We start from the raw sequence: 27,687 nt of genomic DNA, 5'->3' as shown, positions 1-27,687 counted from the left end.
GAGCTTATTATTCATTAAAAACAAGTCTCGTGATTAAAATTGACGAAGCAAGCTCACGATGCTCAATCGACTTAATGCTCAACTTGACACTGTCATGTAAAGATACCTTTAGAAACATTTGTAATCTTTTTCTAAAATACAATTGGCTGCGTTCAGCAGAGAAAGCAGCTTTACAATTTTTGTAAAATTCTTGAATATGATTGGTTTATACATTTAGATCCAATGAGGAATTAAGAGCAAGACCAATCATATTAAGCCGGTTCTACAATACATTAGTTGCAAGTCGATCGCAAGTTTGTTGCGACAGCCAATCTGAAGTTTGCATTTTTAAATCAATGCTTTATATTGGCTGTCGCAACAAACTTGCGATCAGCTTGTAACTAATGTAGAACCGGCTTTAAAGAATTTTACAATAGTTGTAAAATTGTTTTCTCTGCTGAACGCAACCATTCTTTGACTATCATCGTACAAACATAAAGCTTATATTGTATTACTGGAGAGGGAATGGCCTATTCAATGAGTGGAAAATGTGAGTAAGATCTAAAGATCATTCTACATTAGTCGTATCGTAGCGTTAGAAGCATCGTAAGAATCGTGCGACTTTAAAAATAAAGCATTGCATTGGCTGAAGTGACAAGTTTGTGACTTGCGACCAATATAGAATGACCTTAAGAAACAGAAGATATATTTTTGATCTTCCAGTAACTTTTCTTCTTTCTGCACATGTGCCAAAAGAAGATAGAAAAATTATTGCAATAAAATATTTCTGTCCTGCTCAATAACTTCTTTCTGCGCATGTGCCAAAAGAGAATAGAAAAGGATAGAAAGATATTTCTATCCTTTAGATCTTGCTCACAGCTCGACGTCCGTATTCCCACTCCAATAGTATAAGCGCTCTATACGTACAGATCAGTGTAAACTTACCTTAATAATGTATTGGTCAAGCAAATACGTCAAATATGGAGTGGTTATGCGTGTCATTGTTCATTGATGACGGCTCTCTCTCCGACATTTCTCTCAAGATTATTACAATGATAATAGGATTATTATAATGACACAAGCGTAGAAATATGAATGGCACATCAAAATGTCAATGTGCTTTATACCCGACTAGCTAATAAAGGTAAATCGTCGAAAGAAAATGTCGTTTTATGTTGAAGAGGTAATCACTTTTCTCGCAGAGACGAGATCATTGTGATGAATTATTTTTGGAAGAGAAATATTAAAATTTTTGTCGTACACAGTGAAAATACGTAAACAATTCAACATATATCTGTAGATTTAAACATTTTGTTTTTCGTGATCAAAGGTTAATAAAATTTCTTTTGACATGTTAGTTCAGTTGAGTTAATTGCATGTTTTGAAAAATAATAGACGAATAACTGTAGAACAAACATTATACTTAACTGAATTATGATAAAAATCTTTTTACAATTATATAGAAATGCATAGGTTATGTTAAAATAAATTTGATAATATAAATTTGAAGATAGATATAAAGATAGATTTATACTAAATAGTATAATAAATTTTCATTTTTTTTTCATAATTTGTAAATGATCAAATAATTGTATTTATTATGCGATATATTGCATATATATATATATATGTATTACATATATATATATATATATAAATATTTTATATTTATTCATGTATTTTATATTTATTAATAAATATGTTAAATAGACTTTTTTTATTATTTCAGTATATAATATACTATGAACAATAGTTTTTAATTCAGTAGTTGAAAAAAATAGCATTATTATGGAGGAGAACGAACTATACAATGCTACAGTCTCATCTTTCTTTGGGATTGAATCAGCATTTTGGAATTATTCCGATCATGTCATCTTGGATGATCTTAAAATGGATAGCAACTTTATATGGTTGCTATGTTCGCTAGTATCTGCCATATCCTGGATTGTTTATATCGCTTATTATAATAGTAGAGTAGCTGGTTATATATTGACAAAGTTGTTAAATCGGTTTATTATTAGAGACGGATATGTTAAAGTTGGTAAGAACATATAGCATATTTAACAAAGAATAAATTATTTTAGGATGTTCATTATACATTTACTTTATTCACAGGATCTGTCATACTAAGTGCTTTAAGTGGGAAGATAATGTTTAGGGACATAGTTTATATTACAACAGATTATAGTTTTAGAATTCAGGATGGTTGGCTCATTTTTAGATGGTGGAGAAGCTATGTCCCTAAAGATGTATCAGAAGGCAAATATTTTTTTAATACTGGATATTACAATATAATTATATAAATTTTCCAACCAAATTATAAAATAATATATATATATATATATATATATATCTTATAAAATTTGTTATATTATAGATCTCTCGCATTCTGACACACGATTGTCAGTTATGTTAAATGGCTTTGAGTTACATGTTTACAATCGCTGTCAACTTTATGCACAATTAGAAAAATCTTTTGGTCTTACACCACAAATGTTTGCTGATGAAGAATGTCATAATATAAACAGTGACGATCTAGATGGAGAATCTATAAATAATGCAGCTAATGAAACTCGTCATTCACAAATTAACGCAATGGATGTATCTCGTCATGTAGATAATATTAGAAAGAAAGAAGCTCATGTGATTGCACGTACTTGGAGAGACTTGATACCAGTTATTAAACTAGATATTTGCACAGTAATATCAAATTATTCTACTCTGCTTTAATTTTGCTATTTATACTTGGTCACAAACACATAACTTGTAAAACATTGCTGCAATATGTTCCTTCTTTTCTAGGGAAGACTAGTATTTGGTAATCGATTAGTGCCAACTACATTATCAATAACAGTAGAAGAAGCACATTTTGTATATTCTACAAAACCAGCAGCATCCAGGCATGATCATTTTATGCATTTTACCAAGTGCAAAGCTGAGAATTTTAAAGTTATTTTGGCCCCTAGCCCGAAATATACTGGAATGGTTGATGATCCACCTAGATACATGGGAGAAGGTTTTGTTATTTTAAGTTCAAATAATATGGAGGTTTATTATTACATGGATGAACCTGGCGTCGTACCGGAACATCCTGAAATGATACAATTGGTGAATGGAGATATGGTTGAAGCAATGCCTCCCATATGGGGTATCGATATCAAGTGCGGAAAGGGTACAGATTTTAGTTATGGCCCTTGGGCCGATAGACAACGAGAGAATTTATTTAAATTCTTTTTTCCTAATGATTATCAACCAATGAAAATTACAAAATTGCCTAAACCAGGAGATAAAAGACAAGTTCAATCGTTCGACATTAGATTATCAACATTAAATGAAGCAACGATTGATATACTTTTTAGTAAAAATAGAGAAACAAATGCTGTTCACGTTAATGTAGGACCAGGATCATATTTAGAAATTACAATGCCATGGATAGTATTACAAGATGGTTATACTACAAAGATAACGGGTCAGCTTTTGCATTTGGAAGCTACAACTAGTTTACAGTATCGAAGTCTTGTTGAAAGTGAGACCTTAGAATTTGGAGTAAAGTGTCATTATCCCCTTAAATGGAACGATCATCAAGAATGGACGCTGAATTTAACTGGATGTAAAGCAACTGCTAATTTAGTTTATTCGCATAAAGACTTTTTTCAAGATATGATCAATGATTGGGCGAGTAAAGCAAGACCTGATATTTTACACTTTGTTCCATATACTTGGAAATTTAGTTTACTTTTAAAAGAATTTGAACTGATTACGCTTTGCAATGAATACAATTGGATCGATTGTTCGTCTCAGAATCAAGAGAATGCGCACATCGCTTTTTGCGGGGAGCTTTTTGATCTCTCATTTGATCTTCCATTTGTAGACTTTCTACCTGTTACGATACCATTGCGTTTCTGGATTCAAGGAGAAAGCGTTGATCTTTTATTCTACTTGCCAGAAGTTAATACTAATCGTATTATTTTATTGGCATTAGATAAGAATGCAAAGATTATGACGCGTGATGGGTCTCATAAGCACTTACATGAATTGAATAGAGGCAAGAAATGGAGAAACTTTTGTCAAAAGGAGTCAGGCTGGGTAGATTGCTGGTCTGTACCGATCGTGGCATTGAGTATTAATTATACTTATCACCTATGCCCACCTTTAGGTCCTACTCCACAAGCTAATATAACAACTCCAGAAAAGGAAGAAATTCTCTTGTCTCCTATGCGAATTCCTAAATGTAGGAAATCACCAGGCTTGCAATGGGCAAGAAGTGGCGCACAAAAATTTGATCCACAATCCATAGCGCCTGATAAAGTTAGTGTAGAACTTGAAATCGGACCATCCATATTGATTTTATATGGATCTTTGTTAAAGAATTTTATGCACTTGAAGGAAAATTTATTTGGAGATTATCAAATGTTTACTGATATGCAACAAAGTAGAAACTCTTCAACATCTGTAAATGCAGAAAGAAATAAGGATAAAGATATACAAAATAGCAGTATCGAGGTATCTATGGAAGATGAAGAAATAAAATCTAAACCGTTTGATCCGAGAGATTATAGACCGTTAGAAGTGACTGTTGGTGTTACTATGCATGACATTCAAGCTCATTTAATAAAAAATTGTAATGAAAATGATCCACCATGCCCAGTTATACTTTTAGAACGTTTTGGATTTGAAATGAGAAAGGGTTATAAGGAAACGCAACTTCAGTTATTACTTTCTCCTGCCATTGCTTTAGTCACAGATAACGTATCAAGATCAAATAAAGAACATCATCTAAATCAGGGGCATTTAATGTTGAGTGCATTGCAAATTAGAGGTCACGCTATGTTCAGTAATGAAGGAAGAAGTTTAGATCAAGAAACATTGGAGTATGCTTGGTTGATCGAAGTGCAATTAGGCAAATTAAGCGGAAAGATCACTTCTCCCCAATTACATCATTTTGTTACATCATTAGAGACTTTTTTGTTAATGGCAAAAAATACAGAGAACAGTTTACGCCCACCCAATTTACCTTTTCATTGCCACCATGGTCTCGCGCCACTACAATGTCCAGAGAGCGATGTTGATAAACATTATAGGTATTATCTTCTGTCTTTTACAATAAAAAATAATATTATAGAATAAGAGTGATTGATGAACTTTGTTGTTGTTGTTATTATTATTATTATTATTATTATTATTATTATTATTATTATTATTATTATTATTATTATTATCATCATCATCATTAAATTAATATCAGGTGTCCAAGTTCCGAAGATATAAAATATAGAATGACGAGATTGTCCATAGATGCTGTTGATTTATACCTACAAGAAATAGGTACTGCCATACAATTTTGGATATCTCCAATTCGTGTTGCTAGTTGTAATCTTCATGGACATCAAGTAAAATCGGGTGTTACCGCTGTATTACCTACAATATCTATTCGCCAGTTTGTATCCGCAGCAGATTATTTTGCAAATACAAGTAATACTAATACAACTGGTAGTGGTAGATCTCATAATAACGCAAGCAGTCGAATGTCAGGTATTTTTTTTACTGTTTTTACTATTAAATTCTTTAAATGTATATATTTAAATTTGTAATAAAAAAAATTTTTAATATATTTTTGACTTATGTAATAGGTGATGGGTCAGATATTTGGCTTGAAGTAGGATCAATATCTTTGGGTCCAGTTGTTTTAGAAGCCGCGATTTCTCTTCCAACTCCAGAACACAATTTGCATTTAGTACAAAATAAATATTTAAAAATGCACGATGATGTAACAAAACGTTTGTGGTTTCTATGGCCACAGGAAAGTGGAGTAAAGGCAACGAAATGTGGTTGTATCGGAGGTTGTATATTTTTTGGCAATAACCGAAACGGACCAAGATTTTTTAAACCAAGCTATCATGATCTTCAAGATGGTATTAACATAGCCGCGTATAGGTAGAGATTTACCTTCACATATTGAAAACAAGTTTGATTCAAGAGTTTTAGCATGATAATATCTTCTTGTTATGATATAAATTACTTTTATTCATAGAATTCATGAACCTGGTAAAGAAAAAGGATTTGGACAATCTATTTTGCATGATGGTCAATTGGTATTCCACACACCACCATATAGCTTGCAAGATATATCTTTGCAAGATGTGTGCTATCCTATGACAGGATTGAAAGTAACACTTAATCAGGATGGTCCACAAACTCTGAAGAAAAGTATTGAACGTCCAAGGTCTGTGACCGATCATAATAAAGAAGAAAATAATAGTACAAAGTTAAACGTTGCGTCTGCAAGTCCATTGATATCTAGTGGAGATAGGAAATCATTGGACAGAAGATTTTCTTATACATCGATACGGTAATCTTTGGCAGCAGTTTTTTTTTAATTATTTAAATATTTTCAGATAAATAATTATTTTTTTATTTATTGATATTGCACGATTTAATCTAGAAATTATACTTCATATTTCGTAATCTATATCCGTATTGTTAAAGAAATTAAAATAGTATTTATTAGTCTTAGTGTAAATGGTTGAAATAAAAAATAGTGTACGTAAAAGTTGTTTAAAGATATAAAAAGTTTTACGAAAATTATAAAATCTTTAGATACACACACACACACACACACATATATATATATATATATATATATATATATATATATATATATATATATATATATATATATATATATATATATATATATATACACACACACACACAGGGTTGGCCATATTCGACGGAAAGACCTTGAACTCTATTAAATGATTTTTAAAATGAATAGCAAAAAATGTGTTTTTTTCCCCATGATTGAAAAAAAAAACATCTTTCCGTCGAATATGGCCAACCCTGTATATATACCTATTTTAATATATAATACAATGTTTTTTTGTTACAGTGGGCCGAATACGAAAGATGTACCATATTCTCGTTTGATTGACGCTAGTCCTGTAGCACAGTTACCCCAAAAATTAGATTCTGATTCTAAACTAAATGCAGAACGTAGTAAATCCATTTTAAGTGTACCAGAAATTGAAACTGTGCCCAAAAGTAGTGTATCTGATTCCAAATTAGCCGTAGATTATTTTACTGCAACAGAGAATGTAGAAACACTTGAATCAAACAGCCCGCAGTCTTTACCTACAGTCCCAACTGAATTTAATCTCTCTACGTCTATACGATCGACTACAAAAGACAGCGAAGGAATAAATGTATCGGATTCTCATCATTCATTATATGCAAGGACAAATTCAGAAGAACGATTAAAACAGGAGGTATAAATAATATTAGGTGTTGGAATTAATTCGTAGCGTTTTACAAGTGATGGGAAGTACTTTCATTAATGTATTTTTTAATACTCATGTGAAATAAATAACATTCTTTCATTAAAAAACGCTACGAATTAATTCCAACACCTAATAATATCTTATTAAGCGAAAAATTTTAACTACTATATTTATTACATAATTAATTATTTATAGGTACAACGTACAGTATCTATGTCGTCTGAAAATCACTCAGAAGCATTTTATTCGGCTGATGAAGATATGAGTCATGGATTAAGTGGAAGTCGAACGTCCAGTTTACGTCAATCCATCGTCGGTTCTGGCTGTGTTTTAAACCGCAATGATAGTATAAAGAAAAAATTTTCGTCAGATTTGTCTATTGTTGAGAGTTCGGCTAATATAAATATCTCGGTGGCGGATAAAGCGCACACATTAGAGAGAGCAAAGACACAAATATTAAATACAAAGAAAAGTCCTAGAATCAATAGGAACACTAGTTTTCAAAATGAAGTTGATCAAACTGAAAACTGTGGTTTGCAAGATTCGTCAGACAGCCATTCAGTATCATCTACCAGTTTTATCTCTGCTGTGTCCTCACAAGAAGATGTCACGCTTGTAAATTTGCATATGCAAGTGAATAAACCAATCGTAGATTCGCCGTTATTGATGTCGAGTTATGTCAGCCATTTAACACAGGTAGTTTTAATAGATCTTAGTATAAATTCAATTATATAATAATTCTCTTAATATGTGCATATGTGTTAGCCAATTACTATCTAATTTAATATAGTATGTATATTACTACACATAATAAAAAATGTTAGGTTCGCTGTTCAAATTGGAATCAATCGTCATTACCTTCGGGTGGTGATGCATTTACTACTCCTATATTTCAACGTGCAGAGGATGGTAGATTAGTTTATGTTGGTGGACGATATACACCAAAACTTGAAACTGTCACGGAAGGTTTTACATCGTTAAAAATGGTAACACGTTCCGATGGTTCGCCCGTTGCAAGTTCATCCAATAAAACACCTACACATCCTTATTTGTGGGATAATACATCTTTAAATCAAACAGAAGGTACAGTATTATTAGTATATTTGATTATAATTTTAAGGATCTAAGATCTTGTATACAATAGGCGAAGATAATGCGATGCATAACGAGGAAGAACTATTAGCAATATTGCATGAAACCGGATTACGTACAACGGTTATTGTCAAATTCAAAGGAGATGTTGATATTATGCTAAGTCCTATGGTTCTGGAATCACTTCAACGATTTATCGATAGTATTATACCAACTTTGGCCAGTTTACATCCATTGACAATCCTAAATCATCTTCACAACGAATGCATAAGCAAAGTAGAGGATGCAAATATTTTAAAACAGGATCAAAGTTTATCATATTGGAGTCAAGTCCAAACTAGTTCAAAACGGTCTACAGCAGAAAGGAATCTTAAAAATGGTCAAGGTGATGAAAAATGTTAGTTTTTACGATATATTTTTCTGTATGAATACAATTAGTTTGTATTTATAATTTACTTTATTTTTAACAGGTAAAATTGCACTACAGACAAATGTCTACGAAGAAAGTATTACGACACAAATACAAGGCAGTATTATTTTACCAAAGGTAATAATAATTTTGCATAATAAAAAATAATTTTCTCATTTACGCATATATTTAAATTATATTAAAAATCTTTTTTTTTTCTTTTAGTTGAATGTAACATTGTTGCAAGCATCTGTTGTTGAAGAAATTATCTCGTTCTCTGCATTAGAAAATATTCGGGACTTGACATGTGTATCGTTATTTGCTATTTGTCTCGATGATGTTACTGCGAGATTCTATCTAGGAAAACAAGCTCGAGAAGTTGTTCAAACTTTTCACAAACCGGCTGCATTACCGAATCAGAAGAAGGTAAACAAAATCAGTAAAGCATTTTTATCTGGACATCAAACTACTGCAGTAGTAGCTGACGTGGGAGGAGAAACAGTATACATAGAAACGTCGGAGAAGCAGCAAGAAGAAATTATAGTCACTTTAAATATCGGTATATAAATATAAAAACAAATAAATGTATACACACACACACACACCCCCACGCACACGCACACACCCACACGCGCACGCACGCACGCACGCATGCAAACACACACACACACACACACATGTTCTATATACGAAATGTAAATTTTTGATTTTTGATAGGCAAAGCACATTCTCAATTAAGAAGACTGAGGAACGAATCTTCGATATTAAAGGATGCAGTGATAACCGCTATACCTGCACATTATTCGAAAGTATTATTTACTTGTACAAGAATAACGTCCCCATTAAAATGTATTGATTATTATTTACATTACATGATGGATGAAAAAGAAAAGCCGAATGTATGTAATTTCTTTTTTGATATTATTTTAATAATAATACATGCGTGATAATTTTTATACATTTTAGAAACAGACCGGACCACCGCAAGCTACTGAAGAATTTACAATGGGATGTGGAGAAGATAGATTAGGGTTTATTATGTTTGAATGTGGTTTTGAGGGAATTAAATTGAAAATAGTAAAGAGATCTCAATTTGAAAAAGGAGAAAACGGTGATAGTGACAAAAAAAATGAGGCTGAAGTATTTTGCACAGATAGTGTTAAAAGCCAAGACGAATTAGATAATAATACCGCTGGTAAAAAAAAAACTATGATTCAAGTGATATTGCATCAATATTCTGTTTACTTAGTTTATCCTACTTTTAGCATCCACAGCAACTGCTGCAGAAGCAGAAGTAAAGCCGACAAATGCATCTGCTGGTACTCAAATGAATATGAGCGCGACATGTACCAGTCTTACGTCTAAAGCAAATGGCAATACTGTATCATGTGTTATTGAATTAAAAACAGTATGGTTTAATTTTGCTGCACCTCCACGTACTCCAATAACGAGAAAAATTGATTATACAAGATTAGATTGGAATTTACTCAGTACGGCATCACCAGCGATAAATGCGTGGATGAATCCTAGTAACAAATTCGCAATTCGTATTGTTTACATGGTCAGAACAATGTACCGAAGATCTACCGCAATTGTTGCCTGCCTTATGGCTGAAGCATTAGACGTACAAGGAATACATATGCCTTTGAAGGTATGTGATTTCTTTTGATGTAATTATAATAAAAAAATGTTTTCTGTTGTGTTCATTAATACGAATATTTTTTTTTTACAGAGTCGTTACGGAAGATTAACACCTTTAGCAAAAACATTGCAGGAAGATCCTTCTTGTCAATTATGTAGTATATTACAAAATTATGTTTTATTATCTGAAATCATAAATATTGAGGCTAACTTAAAAGAATCCGATCTACCACTCCTTTCTACACTCCGACAAGTAATAATTGTTAAATTGAGATGTTACATGCTTTTATCAAATATTACTTACATAAAATTTGTATATTATTGTTTTTATTAATATTATAAATTTAATATTTCTTTATATTATAGGGTGTCATTGTATTAAGCAGGCAATGGAAGAACGTACTTTATACGCCATTATTATTGGAACACAATTACAAAACTAAACATGTTAAACCATTAAACGTTACATTTGCCGTGTCCGATCCTGATGAGGTAAGATATCTTTGTATGCAGTTTAGTAAATGTAAGTAGTTATATAATTTGAACCTCAATATTGATGTAAAGCAGAATTTTATATTTTGACAAAAAATATATATACAAATATATAAAGTAAGTATTAAAAGTATTAAAAATTAAATAAAGAGTATTAAAAATTAAAATTTAATAATCTATAATAATTTACATAGAAATTTTATATATTTTGTATCCTGACATAATATTTAAGATATCTAAAAGTTATCAATAGAAAGAGCATAATTTGCTAGGAACTTCTTCTTTCAGCAAGTAAATAAGACAGAAGTGGAGGAAGAAATCAATATGAAAAGGAGTAAGAATCCTTCAATAAAGAATATTTTTATAAAATTCACGCATTATGCAAATTATGATAGTTTTATATATTTCTTAAAAATAAAATTTTTGACTAAACGCTTTAAAATTTTTCTTGCAAAATTGTTATTAAATAATAGCTAAGAAATGTGTTACATAAATATGCTTTTAACAAACTGTAATATATGTTCAAGCAATTTTGTTTTGTCTCTCGATATATATATATATATATATTATACATTACATCACAGGTGCAGGTGTAGCAATGCTTGCAAGATACATGTGATTATTTAATAAATAGTTATGTATGGAATAGCTAAAAACCGTTTTTATAATTATTTCTATGTATCGCAAATTCTTTAACCATATTATATTGTGCTATTTTATAAAATCAGCTTTGAAACGCTTTCAAGACTATTTAGAATGTTAAAATACTACAAAAAAGTAAAAAAGAAAGTTTGATACAATAACTATATATGTTAATATCAATCAAATATCAATTTTATACAAAATTATTTTGTCTTAATCGAGAAAAACAAAGCTTATTAGATATTAAAAAAGTTATTTTGAGTCTTGATTTATTGATGTAGGAGAATCTGTTGACTGATGGGGAGGGTAGTGCAGGAGATGTTGATGATCAGGAAGTAACAGATGAATGTGCTATGCTCATCCATACGGACCATATGCATAAACATACACATATCAAAGGCGGACAAGATAAAACATCAGGTATTACACAGTAAACATAGTATTATAAATTTTTGCTAAGCATTTGAGAAAAAACAATTTTTATGATAATTAAGTTATTGAAATAATGTGTTTAAGAATGGGAACGACTTTAATTATTTGTACATACCTGTACTATTTATTATGACATGCTTTATAAACTGTAATAAAAAAAAACAGTATGTATATATTTTTTAAAGAGATATATGTCAATCACAAAATATGTATTTGTCATTATGATTCCATCAGAAATCGTTTTATTTTCAATGCTTTTATTAACCCCATGTATATAAATGCTTATATATGTTCGTCTAAGCGCCTTTTCTCTTATTGTTCTAAAAACTGTATTCTTTAGTAATTGATTAGCTTGTTAGTCCCGTAATTAACGAATAATGTAACCTTATATGCTTTGGCTTCATGTGGAAATGACTAGGTATGTGTGGTGATGGTTTGACGGTTCCTGTAAGCTCTCCTCGCGGGAAAGATACAACTCCTATAACAACACCGGTTCCAGGCCCGGATTCATTTTCCTCTCCTTCTCCACCCGTAGCTCTTCCAAAGAGAGGAAAAACATTACAACCAACGCAAGTACCTGCTAGTACACGTGCAAGTATCGTTTTCCCCTTACTCACCAGCGGTGGGTTATTCAGTCAAACACGAGAACCAAATAACATAAGTAAGTGGATAGTGAATGAATTATTTAATTTTCTTAGTAGCTAGCAACTTTTTTCATTTTTGAGCCAAGCAGTTGGAATAATAATAACAATTAAACTATCCTGCATGGTCTCATCTTTTGCATATAATTATCATCGTTTAATTTTGTACGTATTTTTATTGTACTCCTTTTTCTTTTATTAATCTAGAATACCTCTAGAATATTCATTGTTTCTTTGAACGCGTCTTAAGAATATTTATTAATACTGCATTTTTATTTATTCTACTTATAGTTAATCTTAATTATTGTAGTTATTATTAATAATTATTTCTATGCGTTGTTCGAATTTATGAATTATTTTTATGCCAGGTTACGGAACGTTGAAAGAAGAAAAAACTCCACAAATTCATATTTCACATTCACATCAACTTGGTTCTAATCCTAGTATTTATTCTGGAGGTTTGGGTCATGGTAGTCAACATAGCACTGGAAGTTTAGACCAAGTTACATCTCCTACAAGTCATTCTACTAAACCTATAAATACAGGGGAAGATCTGTATAGCTGGATGGCAAAACAGCAAGAATTTATAAAGGATAATGATAAAGGAAATTTAAAAGGAAATTGGGTAAGTCTAGTCACTGTCATCACATCATAAGATATATATAGTCTTTCAATATTAAAATGTCAGAAATTCATGGGAATGTAAAAATTTATTATATATCTATGCTAAAAATTTGCTTATCTCTATTTTTATTCTTATTTACATAGGTCTTTCGTACAGAGCAAAAATCTGCGAAGGTACATTTAAAAAGGCACAATTTTTATCACTCTGTAACATAAATATGTTGTTCCAATGTAAGATCAAGTAAAATATTCTTTCTTTTTAGGATTCAAAAATTAACACTATGACTACTGACGACACTGAAGATTCCGATATACAAAGTGGTGCTTTCCTGTATCCAATGAAAGACTCTCTAAGATTATTAGATGCACATCTGATTTTTGAACCGCTTTTGTCATCCTTATCGGTTATGCCACAACAGATGTTATCAGTTATCGGATCAGGAAATGTAAATAATATGTCCTCCTTAGATTCATTAGGCTCAAATTTATCTCTTGTAGGCAGTATGGATACTATGCGTATTGATATAGTCGTGAGTGAATTTGGAAAAGTAACAGATAAGAAAAAAAGTAAGCTTGGAAATTATTAAAATTCTGTATACGATGTATTATTTATAAATAATATTATTTTATTTTATCTTTCAGATAACAAATGTCAGGCAAGAAAAGGAACTAACTCGAAATTTCATCTTGATATTCCACCAGAGACACCAGCATTTTTATGCGAAAGGATTGGCGTAGACATCGATATTAAAAAGATGGCTGACATGACAGTAGATGATATGATACAAAAACAAAATGTCCTATATATATCTAGAGGTCAATTGAAGAAACATACTAGCACAGTGGTTAACATTAGTTTAAATATTCGTTACATAAGTCAGCAAGTAAACATGCCTCTTCTTAGATTATTACATCAAATAAGTAATATGTATCAGAATGTTAAAGAGACACAGATGGAGTTAAAGGAGCAACAGCCTGAAGGAAAACGTAATACTAACATAATTGTTAATGATAATGTTGCGAAAAACGGCTCATCATCAAGTAAATACACAATATTTTAATTATAAATAATTCTGTGCAATTTATATTTTGTAACAAATAGAATGCTATTTTTTTAGCATCTGATCTACAAGAACAGTTCCTCCCTGGCAGCAAAAAGATCGAAGCACCTTTGCTTCGCAGCAGTTTCGAACCGAATCAATCGAAAGCATTACCAGGTGCAACTGTGCGCTCTCGGCCGCAAAGTTTTGCACAAAAATTACGAAGCACTGGCAAAAGTGTAAAGGGCTATATTAATTTAAGTGAAGGTGTTATTACGCCCAGTTTTGGAGCAAGTCCTAGTGGATCTGGTTTGAATAAATTTACGGATACATGTAAAGATAGCGCACACCTAACACCACGATGCTGGAAAACTATATACTATCTTTTGGATTTGTACGCAACTCGTCCGGAAACTAAAACTATTACCCATCGATTTTCGATATCTGCAGATGCAGCGGAACATTATAAAAGTGGAAGAAAGTATGAAATCTTGAATGAAACCAAGGATGTTGATATTGAAAAAGGATTGAATGCTGAAAATAGTTCAACGCCGATTCCTCCATCGAGAGAATTAAGTAAGTATAGAATATATTTCTTTTCAATTTTTATCTTGTCAGCTTTAATTTAAATCGAATGCTATTTATAGACATTGTAACAGGCGAAAGAACAAGGCTAATTATTTTTGGCGTCGCACGAATTCATAGAACCAGATTATTAGCTACTTTAAGTGGCTTAAAGCTTGAAGCAGAAATTACTAGTCTACATTCTAGTCTAACTTGCCGGAAGAAATCACGGCCTGCAAGTTTAGAATGCAGTATGACTGGACAAATCGGAAGAACCATGATTGTTTTATTGGAAGGCGTTGCTCCTAATCAACAAACTGTTGTAAAAGTTACCGTTGGAAAATCACAAGCTCTATATTCCAGCATTACAAGACGTCAAAAGGACAAGAATAGCGGTTTATTAACTGTCGGCGCTGTGAATATTGATATACCGCAACATCCTGTAGCATTGCATGGAATGATGACTAGAGGCAGTAAACAATTGTCGTCAACGTTACAGGTAAATATTAATTTTGCAAAAATTCCTTCAAATTCTTAAAAGAAATATGTGTAAAGAGTAAATCTACTTTGTTTTAGGAATTAAGAGTTACTAGAACATCATCGAGAATGTCGCGAGGACAACAACAAGATGATGTAGATGCTGTTTCGGGCAGTCCACATCACTACGCGCCAACTCCTTCAATAGGTGTAGAAAAACCACAGGCCGTATCTGGTCTTTTAGAACCTATTGTTATGCAATTCCACATAATACTTCAAAGCCTAAGTATAACTGCGGCATTGTTACCATCTCTCCAAGCTCAATACAAGATGGATCAAGTGAATAGTTCTGGCATAACAGGTAGCAAGGCTAAGTTTACTATAGACTTGCCTCATCATAATCTGAGTTTTACGACGAAATTGCAAGTAACAGAAGCCAACTTACCGTCTGAAGCAAGTATCGAATTACCTAAAGTGCATGTTTTAGCCGAATACGTTCAGGACGGAAGCAGTAACTTGAATGATACTAAATTAGCAGGTAAATAATATATAAATCGTGTATTTCCATATTTTAACAATTGTGTTTTAACTATAAAAATAAAATTGTCATTGTTTTGCAGATGGTGTTGTATTAAGACAAGGTAGTTACCTAAGTGCAACTGCAGATATCGGAGTGTTTGAACATTCTTTAACGACGGATCTTTTAAATCATTTGGTATTTGTACAAAAGGTATTTATGAAAGAGGTAAACGAAGTAGTACAGAAAGTTTACGGAGGCGAAAAACCAGTACCTTTGTGGCTCGAAGACGACGAATCAACCAGCTCTACTCTGAAACGAATTTTATTTTCACTGATTATACGTATTAAGGTAAAATTTACAAAATTTTACAAAATTTTTCTTATATCTGCTTTGTTAGAGATTTATAAATTAGCATCTGTGAATTCGTTATTAATTTGTAGTCATTTTTTGAAAACATTTTCTCACAAAAGAAAGTTTATTTTTTTTCAGAGGATTCAATTGACTGCAACAACGCCAACGAATTCGGCAGTGCGGTTAGAAACCGGTGCAGTAGAATTTCAATTATCTAACAGAGTACAAAATGTTTCTGGTGCTACTCAACCTAATCCCTATATGAAATTATTTGGCAAAGCACAAGTTGATATTAATTTAAGTCTGGGACAATTATTAAAAAATGTATTATTTGAAGAAGCAGAGCCCGAATTTCAACAGTTTGCTTTCTTTAATACTAGAATAGGACTACGAAATGCATTTCAAGAGGAAATGGCTCAGGAAGAAGACAAAGAAGTAGTTTTAATTACTCTTAAACGTCCACTGATTTATATACAACCTATCGCTATCGATAAAGCTATACTCGTTTGGTTAAATTATAAAAACGCATATGAATATTGGAATGAAAAACGATCTAATTTGAATAAAGAAGTGTTAACTGCTACTCAACAAGTATTTGAAAAAGTTCCATTCGGGCAACTGACGAGTCAGCTCAGTGCACCTCATCTCGGGACATTATTTTTGCAATTAACAGTCGATGATATGGGCATATGTGTGCCGCTTAATCCCTTACCACCAAATAATTGGAGATTAAATAGAAGCCTTTATGATGGAGAATCGCGAGGTGCTGTTGTTGTAACACTTGAAAATACAAGCATATCCGCATGTAGTAGCGGTAGTTTAGTTAGTAAAGGAAGGTACGTATATGTCCATAATTTTGTATTCATAAACTCTTGATATTTTTACATATTTTATATTTTAAATTATATTTTTCTTATTAGGTTCGTAGGATTATGCTTGAGATTTGCAGAAGACTTTGAAACTTCTTTGGACGATTGGAAACCAGATATGACCGATAGTAATATAATGAATTTATGTGTCGTATCAGAAGGTACTTATGAAGTATGTAGTAGGACTATCGCTCAAAAACAAGATAAATCTGGTACGATCTGCATATTTAATAAAAATAATATATATTTTTAAAGCGTAGTCATATATTTTTTCTTTCGTACATATTTTTTGAAAATAATTAATCTTTTCTAGACAATGCTAAATGGATCTTAAACGTTCAATGGCAAATGGAGGGAGTTGATATTCATCTTGATGTCAATGTAGGACAACAGTTATCAGCTCTTGGACATACATTAACAATGCTAACTGGATCTGAAGAGGAAGATGATATTCACGTTCCTCCAGATTATGACAGCGACGATGGAGATCAACCAGAAAATAGCACTAGCCAGGTTAAGAAAAAAGTATGGTTTAATTATTTTTATTTTTTGCCATTAATACACGCGGCATTATGTTTAAGTAAGTAATGTAAATAATGATAAAAGACATGTCTTACATAACATATATATATATGAAATTTGTATATAAAAAATTTCAATTAGATCTTGATAAAGAGAATAAAGCGAACATATAATTAATACATTATTCAAGATGGTTTGCAAGATTGTTTGTTAAATTTTATTATTTCAATGTTAAAAATTAAAGTGATATTTTTCATCAAATTTGTATGTACTCTTATAGGAAAGCATATTAATGAAAAAATCAAAAAATTGGACGGATAGTCTCCCAGCATTTATCTTCGATCCTACACTTGATGCAAAAAAGAGGTCACAATTAATAGAAAAAGAGATGAATGAACAAGCAAAAATTATAAATGATTTGCGTTCATTGGGCGCTTCGCATGGAACAATCGAGCAGGAAATGAAACGACTACATGAATTAGAAGCGATGGTATTTAAAGATTTTAGAAGGTACGTGATGAAGTGACTTCTTTTTGTTAATTTGCACATTTGGATTTATGAAAATATATTCTCTAAAAGGGATATGATTCAAAAGCTAAGAAGGCAATCAGTGAAAGCTTCTGGTATTAAGGGTAAATTAGGTCTTGGTAGCAAACCGAATACATATCGTTCAAGATCATTTATTGTACCCTCGCCTACACCAGAACATCATTTAGAAAGTCCAGAAGACATGAATACGGAAATTAATTCAGCAAATTCAGCTAGTTACGAAAGTAGTCCTAGGAGCGGTCCCAGTCGGTATGCATTTATGTGTTCAATTTTAAATATTTAATATTTTTATAATTTAATTTTTTTTTTTTTTTTTTTTAGAATAATTTTCAATTAGAAATTTATATGTATATTATATATATATATATATATATATATATATATATATTAAATATTAAATATTAAATATTTAATTAATCCATTCATTAATTTTTTTAAAAATAATTTATTATATAGGTCAGCTTCTTTGCGAGTAAGAGGGCTTAGCGGACCACGAGTTACTTTTAGTGATACACGTACAATGTGCAGGTATAATTGAAACACTATATTAGTAATAAAAAGATATAAATTAATTGTTTGTAATCTTTGTCAGGCAATCATCTCTACCTAGCGCGAGTTCTGATTTGAGTTTACCAGAGGGAGAATTAGAATGGCCAGAGACTATTGAGATCGAAGGAGAACGAGTTGAATTGAGAAAAAAAAATAGAGATATCAGTTGTACATCGAGTTATGACAGTATGGAGGGAAAGTATGTGTTTTCTTAATTTAGATAATTATGAAATATACGTATATTTGTAAAATATACGTATAAATATATATATTACACTATCTTCTCTTTGCAGTGCACCATTACTAGATTCATTTGGAAAAGAGCAAGCTTCATCGACATCCTCTCCATTTATTACCCAGAAAACTCAAGAGCCTAATATAGATTTTGAACTTGATGTTAAAGTTTTAATTAATAGCGGAAAATGTGTATTACACACAAAAGATCCAGGAAAAGAAGATGAAATTAAACTGTAAATATAAAATAATATATAATATATATTGGCTTAATAACTTTAACAATTTTTTAAAGATATTGAAAGACGTATATTATAATTAATTTCTCTATATTAATCTAATTGTCCTAAAAAAAGATACGTTTGTATAATTTATTACATATTTTACTTTTTAATTTAGTACTATCTGAAATAGTTTATATAATAATTTATATAATTAAATTTTTATATAACAAATATCTTTTCTCTATTATAGCTTAAGAATGAAGAAAGAAAGATCATGTTCTGGTGGTACATTTGAATTTCAACCTGGTAGTCCCAGTAGCAGTAGAAAACATTTAAATAATAAAGAGAAACCGTCTAATACATCTCGAATGAAATATCTACAGCATGCAAGTGTGCCTTTAGTAGATTTAACAATTTTTCATATTCCTGGTTTGGATGTTAAGGTAAAATTTAAAAAACATTTTATCTATCAATGATTATACGTACTTTAAACAATGATATAAAAAAAAGCTATTTTGCAGATTCATTATGAATCCAAAACTCTTCCAGAAGAATCTTTATCTCCCCGCATATCTGCTGAGAACAGTCTATTAAATCCAATTACAGTGCTTAGAAAATCTAGTACTAAAAAAGCCAGTCTGTTTGCTTGGATGACTCTTCAAAGCATTCCTGAGGAAACTATTATTAGTCCTCATATCCTTGAATTTTTAGAGCAGACTTTAGAACCCATTCCGAGCAAGAATAATTTCCAGAGTAATGTGCAAACAAATGCTGGCTTCCTGTTAGAAAATATGGAAAACACATCGTGGGCTGCCACTGCTGCAAATAGCAATTATGTTTATGCCAGTTTCCCTGTTGATGTTATAGTATATTTTCATATGCAGCCGTCTACATTCAGGTATGTCAGGCATTACATTTTACATAAATTTTAAAGAATCCAATTTATTTGTTAATAAATTTTAATATTTTTATATAGATTCTCATCTTTACCAGTTTCACGAGTAGAATGTATGCTACAATTACCATCACTTGATATTGTATTTTCATCAAAACGTGCTGAAGAAGAATTAATAGAATTTCGAGAATTGAAGTCGCAAACAACGGGCAAAGAAATAGGTACAGCTATCGGTGGATTATCTGTCACAGGTTGTTTAGCGGATTTTTCCGTTTATATTTTTCATCCGTATGGTGGTGGAAAGAAAACAGGTTTAAAAGAAGCGCAATGGTCGCCTTTGTCAGACAGCGAGAGAAAAGATTCGTTAAGTATCAACGTCGAATTTGTAAAATTTCATTTGTCAAGAAGCAGAAAATTGAATTTTCAAAGCGAACAGCTTAAGAAGCTTTCGGATACTAGTCGTGCTGTCATACGATTTTCAAGTATGTAATGTAAATTAAAATATCGCGAGCATAATTTATAAATTTATTTAGATATATATTAACAATGTTTTAATAAATTTTTTATATAATATTAATTTCAGCAATTATTGATATTGGATCTGCCTCATTTAAATATGATATGCGTCGACTAACAGAAATTCTGGCATTTCCAAAGGCTTGGTATCGACGTAGCATAGTGAGACGATTATTTCTAGGAGATTTAAGTTCAGGTACCGCATATTCCGAAGGGGATGGAAGTCCTCCATTAAATCAGGAAGAAGCAGTCATGGGAAGCTCTTTATTGAAACATTACGATAGGCACGATCCATTATCAAAAAATGCATCTGAAAAAAGTCCTATATTAAATAGAGAAAAATTGAAATTAACCTTGGAAAATGATATGCCAAGACCTACGCGATTAAAAGGTATCTGCTTTCGCGCAATTAGCAAAAGAGTAACTTAAAATTTATATTAAATATTACTTTTATGTTAGATATTGGAAGAGGATGGAGTTTTACCACAGACAAACAAGTATCATCTGAAATCAAATTAAGAGAATCCGCATGGGAAACATTGGTGTTATTTGCAGTGAATTTTACACGGCTTAATGTGCATATGAATATGGGTAATGTAATGGGTAATGTTAGCTGGATGACAAAAGATTTCAGATCGGATGGAAGACTGTCTATTGGCAGCACGGGACATAAAAATTTGTATATAGGCATTGGCTTAGGAGGATCGAGTTTAGATGCGAAAGGTGGTATAGTTGGTGGGACAATTGAATTGAGTAGAATTGATACTTACAGTGAGTTTTTAAATAATTAGATTTTTATACATTGATAAGTTATAAAGAATTTAATCTATATTTTTACGCATTATCATAGTACATATTCGAGAAGAACCTGGAATAGAACCTGATCATACAGTAGGATTGAAATTATTTGCATTAGAATTACGATTGGATTATATGGGAACAAGTGTTCTAATGTCTCGTGTGTCTTCATTGGATGTTACTCTTAGAGATGAATGGAAAATTAATCGTAGTAGCAGTGGTGATGCTTTTATGCCAACCCGAAGGTATGTATTAATTTAATCCTAATGAAGTAAAATACATTGCTTCAATGAAATAAGCAAAGAAATACAATATTTATTTTGTCGAAATTCAACATTAAAAAGCGATGTATACATATATAAACATATGTTCATATAGGCCCGCTATTATTTTTATGCACGGTGACTTGGGCTGGGATCAATTACAAGTCATGATCAGTAAATCAACAACAGCCGATTTGTTAAAAATGTTTTACAAATTGGATGAGTTTTTCAGTCAACAATTTAAGAGCAGCAAACGTGTATTTAGTTCCTTACAAACAAAACATCAAAGAATGAGTAACAGTAGCATTAAGAAAAGGCAACAAAAGAAGAAATCTGCTGTTGATGGTAAAGTCGAACTATTAATATTTATCAATTATTATAATGAAAATTATGATGCTGATTAAATTCATTGTAGGTGGTCCATGGAGTTTGAACCAGACTGCTATATCAGATGCTAGACATCATAGGCATTGGCAAAGAGTATTAACTCAAGTAGCTGGTCTTCAATTAGGAAGCTTAAGGTTTTCTTTGCCGTCAACTGGTACTGTCCTTGGTGGTACAATGGAGCTTCATGGCTGTAATATTAGCTTAGCATGTTTCCACGGAATTAATTTTAAAAGCAAAAGCTGGGCTTTGTTCTCGTTAAAAGAACCCTGCATAAGTTTTGCTACAGAAGCCCAAGAAATCCCAAGTGTTGAAAGTAATTAATATTAAATAATTATCATGTTAATTCTATATCAAGTGTACTATAAATTAATTTTGTTTACACACAGCACCTACCTCTTACGACGTTCACGTCGTACAGACGTTAACCATCAGTTTAGGACACCAACAGGAACAACATGCAAGACATCATTCCATGGCAACTGTATGTAGATTAAGTCGAAGTGTTTTATTTCCACCGCAATTCAAATCTCTGCAAGAATGGTTTCATTATGCATTTGCTAGTAGTGAGATTGATGGTATGTATAAAATATAAAAGTAATTTCATTATTTTTTCGTTTTTATAGAATTTTATATATTTTTCTAACTTCTGTCTCTTTCATCGCATAGCGGTAGACAGATTTCCATGTGTCGAGAGAGATAGAATGGAGAATACATCTGACGGTAGTAATGTATCACGAAGGAGCACGTCCTCAACGTCTGGCAAATTGCAAGAACATTCTCATACACGGGAAGTGATATTTGCTTTGCCTTCATTACAACTTCATCTGAAAACTGAACATTTACAAACAGCTAGAACACCAGACGTTATAGGTACGTAAATTGAAAATAATTGCTATTTTGCTGTCTAATTGTTTAAATATATATCTGTGTAATATTAATCGCTTTTTTTCAATAGTAATACTGTATAAATGTATGTTTTTATATTAAACTTTCAATAAGATACGAAAATAAATTAAATATAACGATGTCCAACAGACACGTTTCAATGATATTAATACATATAGAGCTTTTATTTGAAATTATATTAATAAATGTATTGTCAGTACAAATTTTTTTATGTTAAATCACACTAAGCACAAAACATAATATTATATGTCCTTCCACTGTGCTAATTATTCTGCAATTGGTTCTTTGGTATATTTTTAGGACTTCCTAAGCATATTTTATATAGTAAGTATATGAAGTTTATTATGTTTGGAATGATAAAAAACGATAGAATATTTAGTATGCTTTACATGTTTAAATAAATGCTTAAACGATATCTTATACCTGTATCTTGTTTAATAAATTTTTAAATTTTTTAAAAGTCCACACACACACACACACGCACGCACGCGCATACACACACACACACACACACACGCACGCGCGCACACACACACACACACGCACGCACGCACGCACACGCACACACATGAACACATGCACATATAATGTAACAAATAAATTAAAATTTATAGTTCTTTTCAATGCTTAAAGTTATAATATTACGCTTTAATTAATATTATGTGCTCAATAATATAATTAAGTATAATACTGATCAAGATGATATAATAAAGAGTTACAGAGTTTATTTAAAAATTTCCATAATTTTATTTAATATAAATAATTAGTAATGCTTAAGTAAGCATGAGAAATTAGTTTTATTATTTAAATGGAACTTAACTATAAAACTATGATATATTATTTTATACGAATAACTTCAAGATAGCGTAGTATATGCAAAAATATAAAATCATTCTTAAAAATCATTGTTAAAATATTATGATTATATTTTATTATTTCAATTTGCAGGCGAAAAACCATTAGTTGAATGCAGCTTTATAACAGAATTTGAAGATCATATATTTGTTACTGTTGATGCCGAAGCCTTTTTCTTCCTACATGATCTTATTACATCATATGTGAAAGAAAAAGAAAGAGTGGTAAGAGCTTTATTGAAAGTACATTCGAAACAATTTTAAATTTGAATCTTATCTATTTAGAGAAAATATTTTTATTCTTATAAAATTTCCTACATTATAGCATACAATGCAGAATATGGGTGCAAGAGCACACAGTCCTGACCCACAAGAAAGAAAAAATATAAATACAGGTACAGTTAACATATCTAGCGTATCAGTTACTGCCGAGGACGAGAAGAAACGCAAACAATTTGATCCAGCTGAAATGTTTATAAAAGACTGGCGATCATATAGATGTAAAACATGGCATTTAGAACCAACAGTAAGGTAAGTTATTTTTTGAAGTATATAGCTTTTTCGAAGTTATCTAAGATAACGTAAAATTTCTTATTTTGTCAAGGCTATTGTCATGGGCTGGCAAAAGTATAGAACCTTATGGAATCGATTATATCCTTCAAAAATTAGGATTTTCCCACGCACGTACGACGATACCAAAATGGATACAACGAGGATTTATGGACCCTCTAGACAAATTACTCGCCATTCTTATGTTAAGAATGGTATTAGCTGTTCGTGAAGAATCATCAGATGAACAAAAAGAATATAAAAGAGAAAAATAATACTAAATTGACTTTTTTAAATAATATACATATGATCTCGCAATAGGTATTACAGCGGTGCAATAACACGTAAGGATAACGTAATTCACGTCAATGTTACGATGCGTTAAAGTTTATGCATAAAGTAACAAAAGCCTATGTATAAATTTTTTTATTGTTTATTTAAAATAGGTTCTGAAATAGTTGATATTAGTAATATAATTGAAAAAAGAACCATAGTGGTTGATAATAATCGTTCTTGGTAAAGAACTATGTAACTTATATTTGTAAAACTGATGTCCAGATATGCTACATGTTTAGTGTGTGTGTGTGGGTGGGTGGGTGGGTGGGTGGGTGTGGGTGCGGGTGTGTGTGTGTGTGTGTGTGTGTGTGTGTGTGTGTGTGTGTGTGTGCACATACATATATATATATTTGTAAATGTAATTAATAAAACGTAACAATATATATCCAGATAATTGTATATTACCAATGTATACGAAGAATTTTATTAGATATTATTTATCTTAATTGAGAGAGAAAAAGAAAGAGGATATTATTTTAATATAACTGAACTATATTCTTACAGAGTTTCAAAATTCTCCGCTGTGTAGTAATACAGAATTAATCATTCACATTTTTACCTACTTATCTTTTTATTTTTTAAATTGCCAAATATCATAATTATATATGTTTAATTTACAAAATGCGAGATCTATTAAAAAAAAAACAATTTTTATGTGCAGATATATAAGTGAAAAAAAATAATACCTTTCATTTTGAACATATACAACAATGTAACACAGAATTTATGTGATATATAATATTGATTTATCGTGTTTTGTTGGTAATACGTATGAATTTATAAATTATATTTGATTTTATAATATAAATTGTATATATTATATTTTTTAAAGACTCACGACTGTAAAACATGTGCGATCTGTGATTCCTCTATATTTATTTTATATATTGTGTATACGCTATTTATATATGTATTATGATTTATTTGTTTATAAAATTTGCTTAAAAGTAACTCTTTAATATGATTTAAGTATATATAAGTAGATTTTTAATGCGCATTTACGATCATTATCGACCATAAAAGAGTTCTCTAGAACAGTGTATTATGTAACTTAAATAATGTAAAAAAAGTTTTATATTGATATGTGTAAATACGTGAAAATAATTAAATTTATCCAGCACCAAACACACACACACACATACACACACACACGCACGCACGCACGCACGCACACATATATTGCACGAATAAAATATTCTAGAAGATATATAATATGTAGATCATTTTTAAGAATTGAATATTTCAATATTCGATTCAAGAATTCAGTAGATTGTTTCAATAAGAAGAAATATTGTATGCATTTTTGTATAACACACCACACGCGCGCGTGTGTTCGCAGAATATATTTATTAAACTTTACCGAATATAAATCCAACAATATATATTCATAATCTTTCAAATATGATCTTTTCATTGCTTCAACAGCACACAATATATATTGAATAATATGTATTTTGCTGATGCTGGAATAAATATGTGTTTATAAATATTTCTACTTTTGAACTTATTTTTATATTATTATACAATGATACATTATGTAAACATATCAATGTGTATACATATATACAATTGTATACATATATACAATTTTTTAATATTATTTTATTTCGAACAACACTTTGAAATATTTGTAATTATTACATATTTATAATTAATTTATCTCTTTTTACACGATAATTAAATAAAAGATTGTAAGAGTTAAAATCTATCTTTCAATACCATTTTTTTTAAACCATCAGTTATTAAAAAAAACATGATAAAAAATAAATGTAACCCAAATTGAAATTTATTTCATAATTTTTTCTGAAATATATTTCCATAATAAATATATTTCCAACTAATAATTTTTTAAATATTGAAAAACGCATATCTAAATCTCTCGCTCGTATCTCTTGTGTAATTATCTAGGCGAAGAGATAAAGCTATATCAACACACATTTTATAAAATACCATTCAAAGTAATATAATATTATACTGAACACAATTGCATATATAAATATTTAGTTTCTACAAATTTAAAAAGTTGTTCCAATTTTTAACTTCCAAGACAATTTAATAATTTGGCTTTTCTAAATTTAATTTCTTTATTCAAAATAATTTTTGCATATCGTAATTTATATGAAAATTTTATATCATTTTATTTTAGTATATTATATATGTATATATAAATATGTATATTGAATATATATGTACAAAGTGTCTCGTTTTAATTTATTACTTCCAAAAACTTTTATTTTTGATTAAAAAAAATGTTTTAGGCAAAAGTGGAACGGTTATTTTTTGGCTTATTCTATAAAATAGAAACAAAATGATCGAAATACAGGGTGGGCCATCTATTGGTACGTTTTTGAATTTCGTCGTATGGCAACACCGAACGAGCTACAGACCCGAAATTTTGACAGTTTATTAGTCATACCGTCCGCGGCACGAAACAACATGTTTTCTCTTGAAGAGCGTTTTGAAATTTTAAAAACTTATTTTCAAAGTCAGTGCTGTGTCGCCGAAACTGTACGAATTTTGAAAAGAAATATGGGTCGTGATAGAGCACCCACCGAAGGAGCTATACGCAAATTGGTGAGGAAAGTTCGTGAGAAAGGGATGTTAGTGGATGACAGAAGTGGTCCCAGAGCTCGGACAGTGCGCACACCCGAGAATATTGAGGCTGTGGCCCAAAGTGTGAGACAGAATCCGACGATTTCAACTCGACGCCGATCGCAGCAACTGAGCATTAGTCGCACCAGCCTGAGGAGAATACTGCACAAAGACCTCGGATTATTCGCCTACAAGATCCAGATGACTCAGGAGTTGAAAGCAAATGACCATCCGCTTCGATATCAGTTTGCTGTGTGGGCTATAGACCAGCTCAATAATGACGTCGATTTTGGTCGAAAAATCATCTTTTCGGACGAAGCTCATTTCCATCTCGGCGGATATGTGAACAAGCAAAATTGCCGGATTTGGGGCTCGGAACAGCCACACACAATCGTAGAGAGACCAATGCATCCTCCAAGAGTCACAGTTTGGTGTGGATTTTGGAGTGGTGGCATAATTGGCC

At 31.1% G+C, this 27,687-nt stretch overlaps 1 protein-coding gene across 9 annotated transcripts; it reads left to right on the top strand.

Annotated features, from left to right (window-relative positions):
- Positions 1 to 405: 405 nt before the first annotated feature.
- Positions 406 to 26,121, top strand: tweek (transmembrane protein KIAA1109 homolog tweek). Of its 9 annotated transcripts, XM_087412046.1 has the most exons (52): positions 406 to 529; positions 946 to 1,123; positions 1,709 to 2,020; positions 2,095 to 2,238; positions 2,357 to 2,679; positions 2,782 to 5,060; positions 5,225 to 5,511; positions 5,610 to 5,913; positions 6,011 to 6,328; positions 6,869 to 7,244; positions 7,452 to 7,952; positions 8,081 to 8,339; positions 8,401 to 8,745; positions 8,819 to 8,895; positions 8,983 to 9,316; positions 9,475 to 9,656; positions 9,724 to 9,952; positions 10,023 to 10,408; positions 10,490 to 10,651; positions 10,765 to 10,890; positions 11,814 to 11,952; positions 12,383 to 12,625; positions 12,974 to 13,230; positions 13,374 to 13,403; positions 13,493 to 13,796; positions 13,872 to 14,270; positions 14,348 to 14,845; positions 14,917 to 15,332; positions 15,410 to 15,848; positions 15,931 to 16,178; positions 16,320 to 17,017; positions 17,102 to 17,262; positions 17,364 to 17,575; positions 17,853 to 18,082; positions 18,152 to 18,370; positions 18,578 to 18,649; positions 18,714 to 18,869; positions 18,964 to 19,140; positions 19,379 to 19,571; positions 19,650 to 20,026; positions 20,105 to 20,505; positions 20,607 to 20,930; positions 20,999 to 21,310; positions 21,390 to 21,582; positions 21,716 to 21,945; positions 22,016 to 22,300; positions 22,374 to 22,562; positions 22,654 to 22,857; positions 23,194 to 23,217; positions 23,842 to 23,972; positions 24,073 to 24,278; positions 24,352 to 26,121. In XM_087412046.1, exons 3-52 carry the CDS (start codon positions 1,768 to 1,770, stop codon positions 24,569 to 24,571), a joined length of 15,072 nt encoding a protein of 5,023 aa, XP_087268172.1. In that variant the 5' UTR covers positions 406 to 529; positions 946 to 1,123; positions 1,709 to 1,767; the 3' UTR covers positions 24,572 to 26,121. The 9 variants fall into 9 exon arrangements, with proteins under 9 accessions (XP_087268172.1, XP_087268177.1, XP_087268179.1 ...); XM_087412051.1 differs by lacking the exon at positions 406 to 529 and having other exon boundaries at positions 572 to 1,123; positions 8,401 to 8,733; XM_087412053.1 differs by lacking the exon at positions 406 to 529 and having other exon boundaries at positions 572 to 1,123; positions 14,929 to 15,332.
- Positions 26,122 to 27,687: the final 1,566 nt, after the last annotated feature.

Source organism: Acromyrmex echinatior, chromosome 1 (genome assembly GCF_024713525.1).
Source record: "Acromyrmex echinatior isolate Ae372 chromosome 1, ASM2471352v2, whole genome shotgun sequence".
NCBI lineage: Eukaryota > Metazoa > Arthropoda > Insecta > Hymenoptera > Formicidae > Acromyrmex > Acromyrmex echinatior.
Note: the sequence above shows the minus strand (reverse complement) of the source record. Positions and strands in the feature narration are given on the sequence as shown.

Coding starts and splice junctions, on each gene's coding strand:
- tweek (XM_087412046.1), top strand. CDS start 1,768: ATGGAGGAGAACGAACTATACAATGCTACAGTCTCATCTTTCTTTGGG. Junction 8,746..8,818: donor TGGTCAAGGTGATGAAAAAT/GTTAGTTTTTAC, acceptor TATTTTTAACAG/GTAAAATTGCACTACAGACA. Junction 22,301..22,373: donor AGAAATCCCAAGTGTTGAAA/GTAATTAATATT, acceptor GTTTACACACAG/CACCTACCTCTTACGACGTT.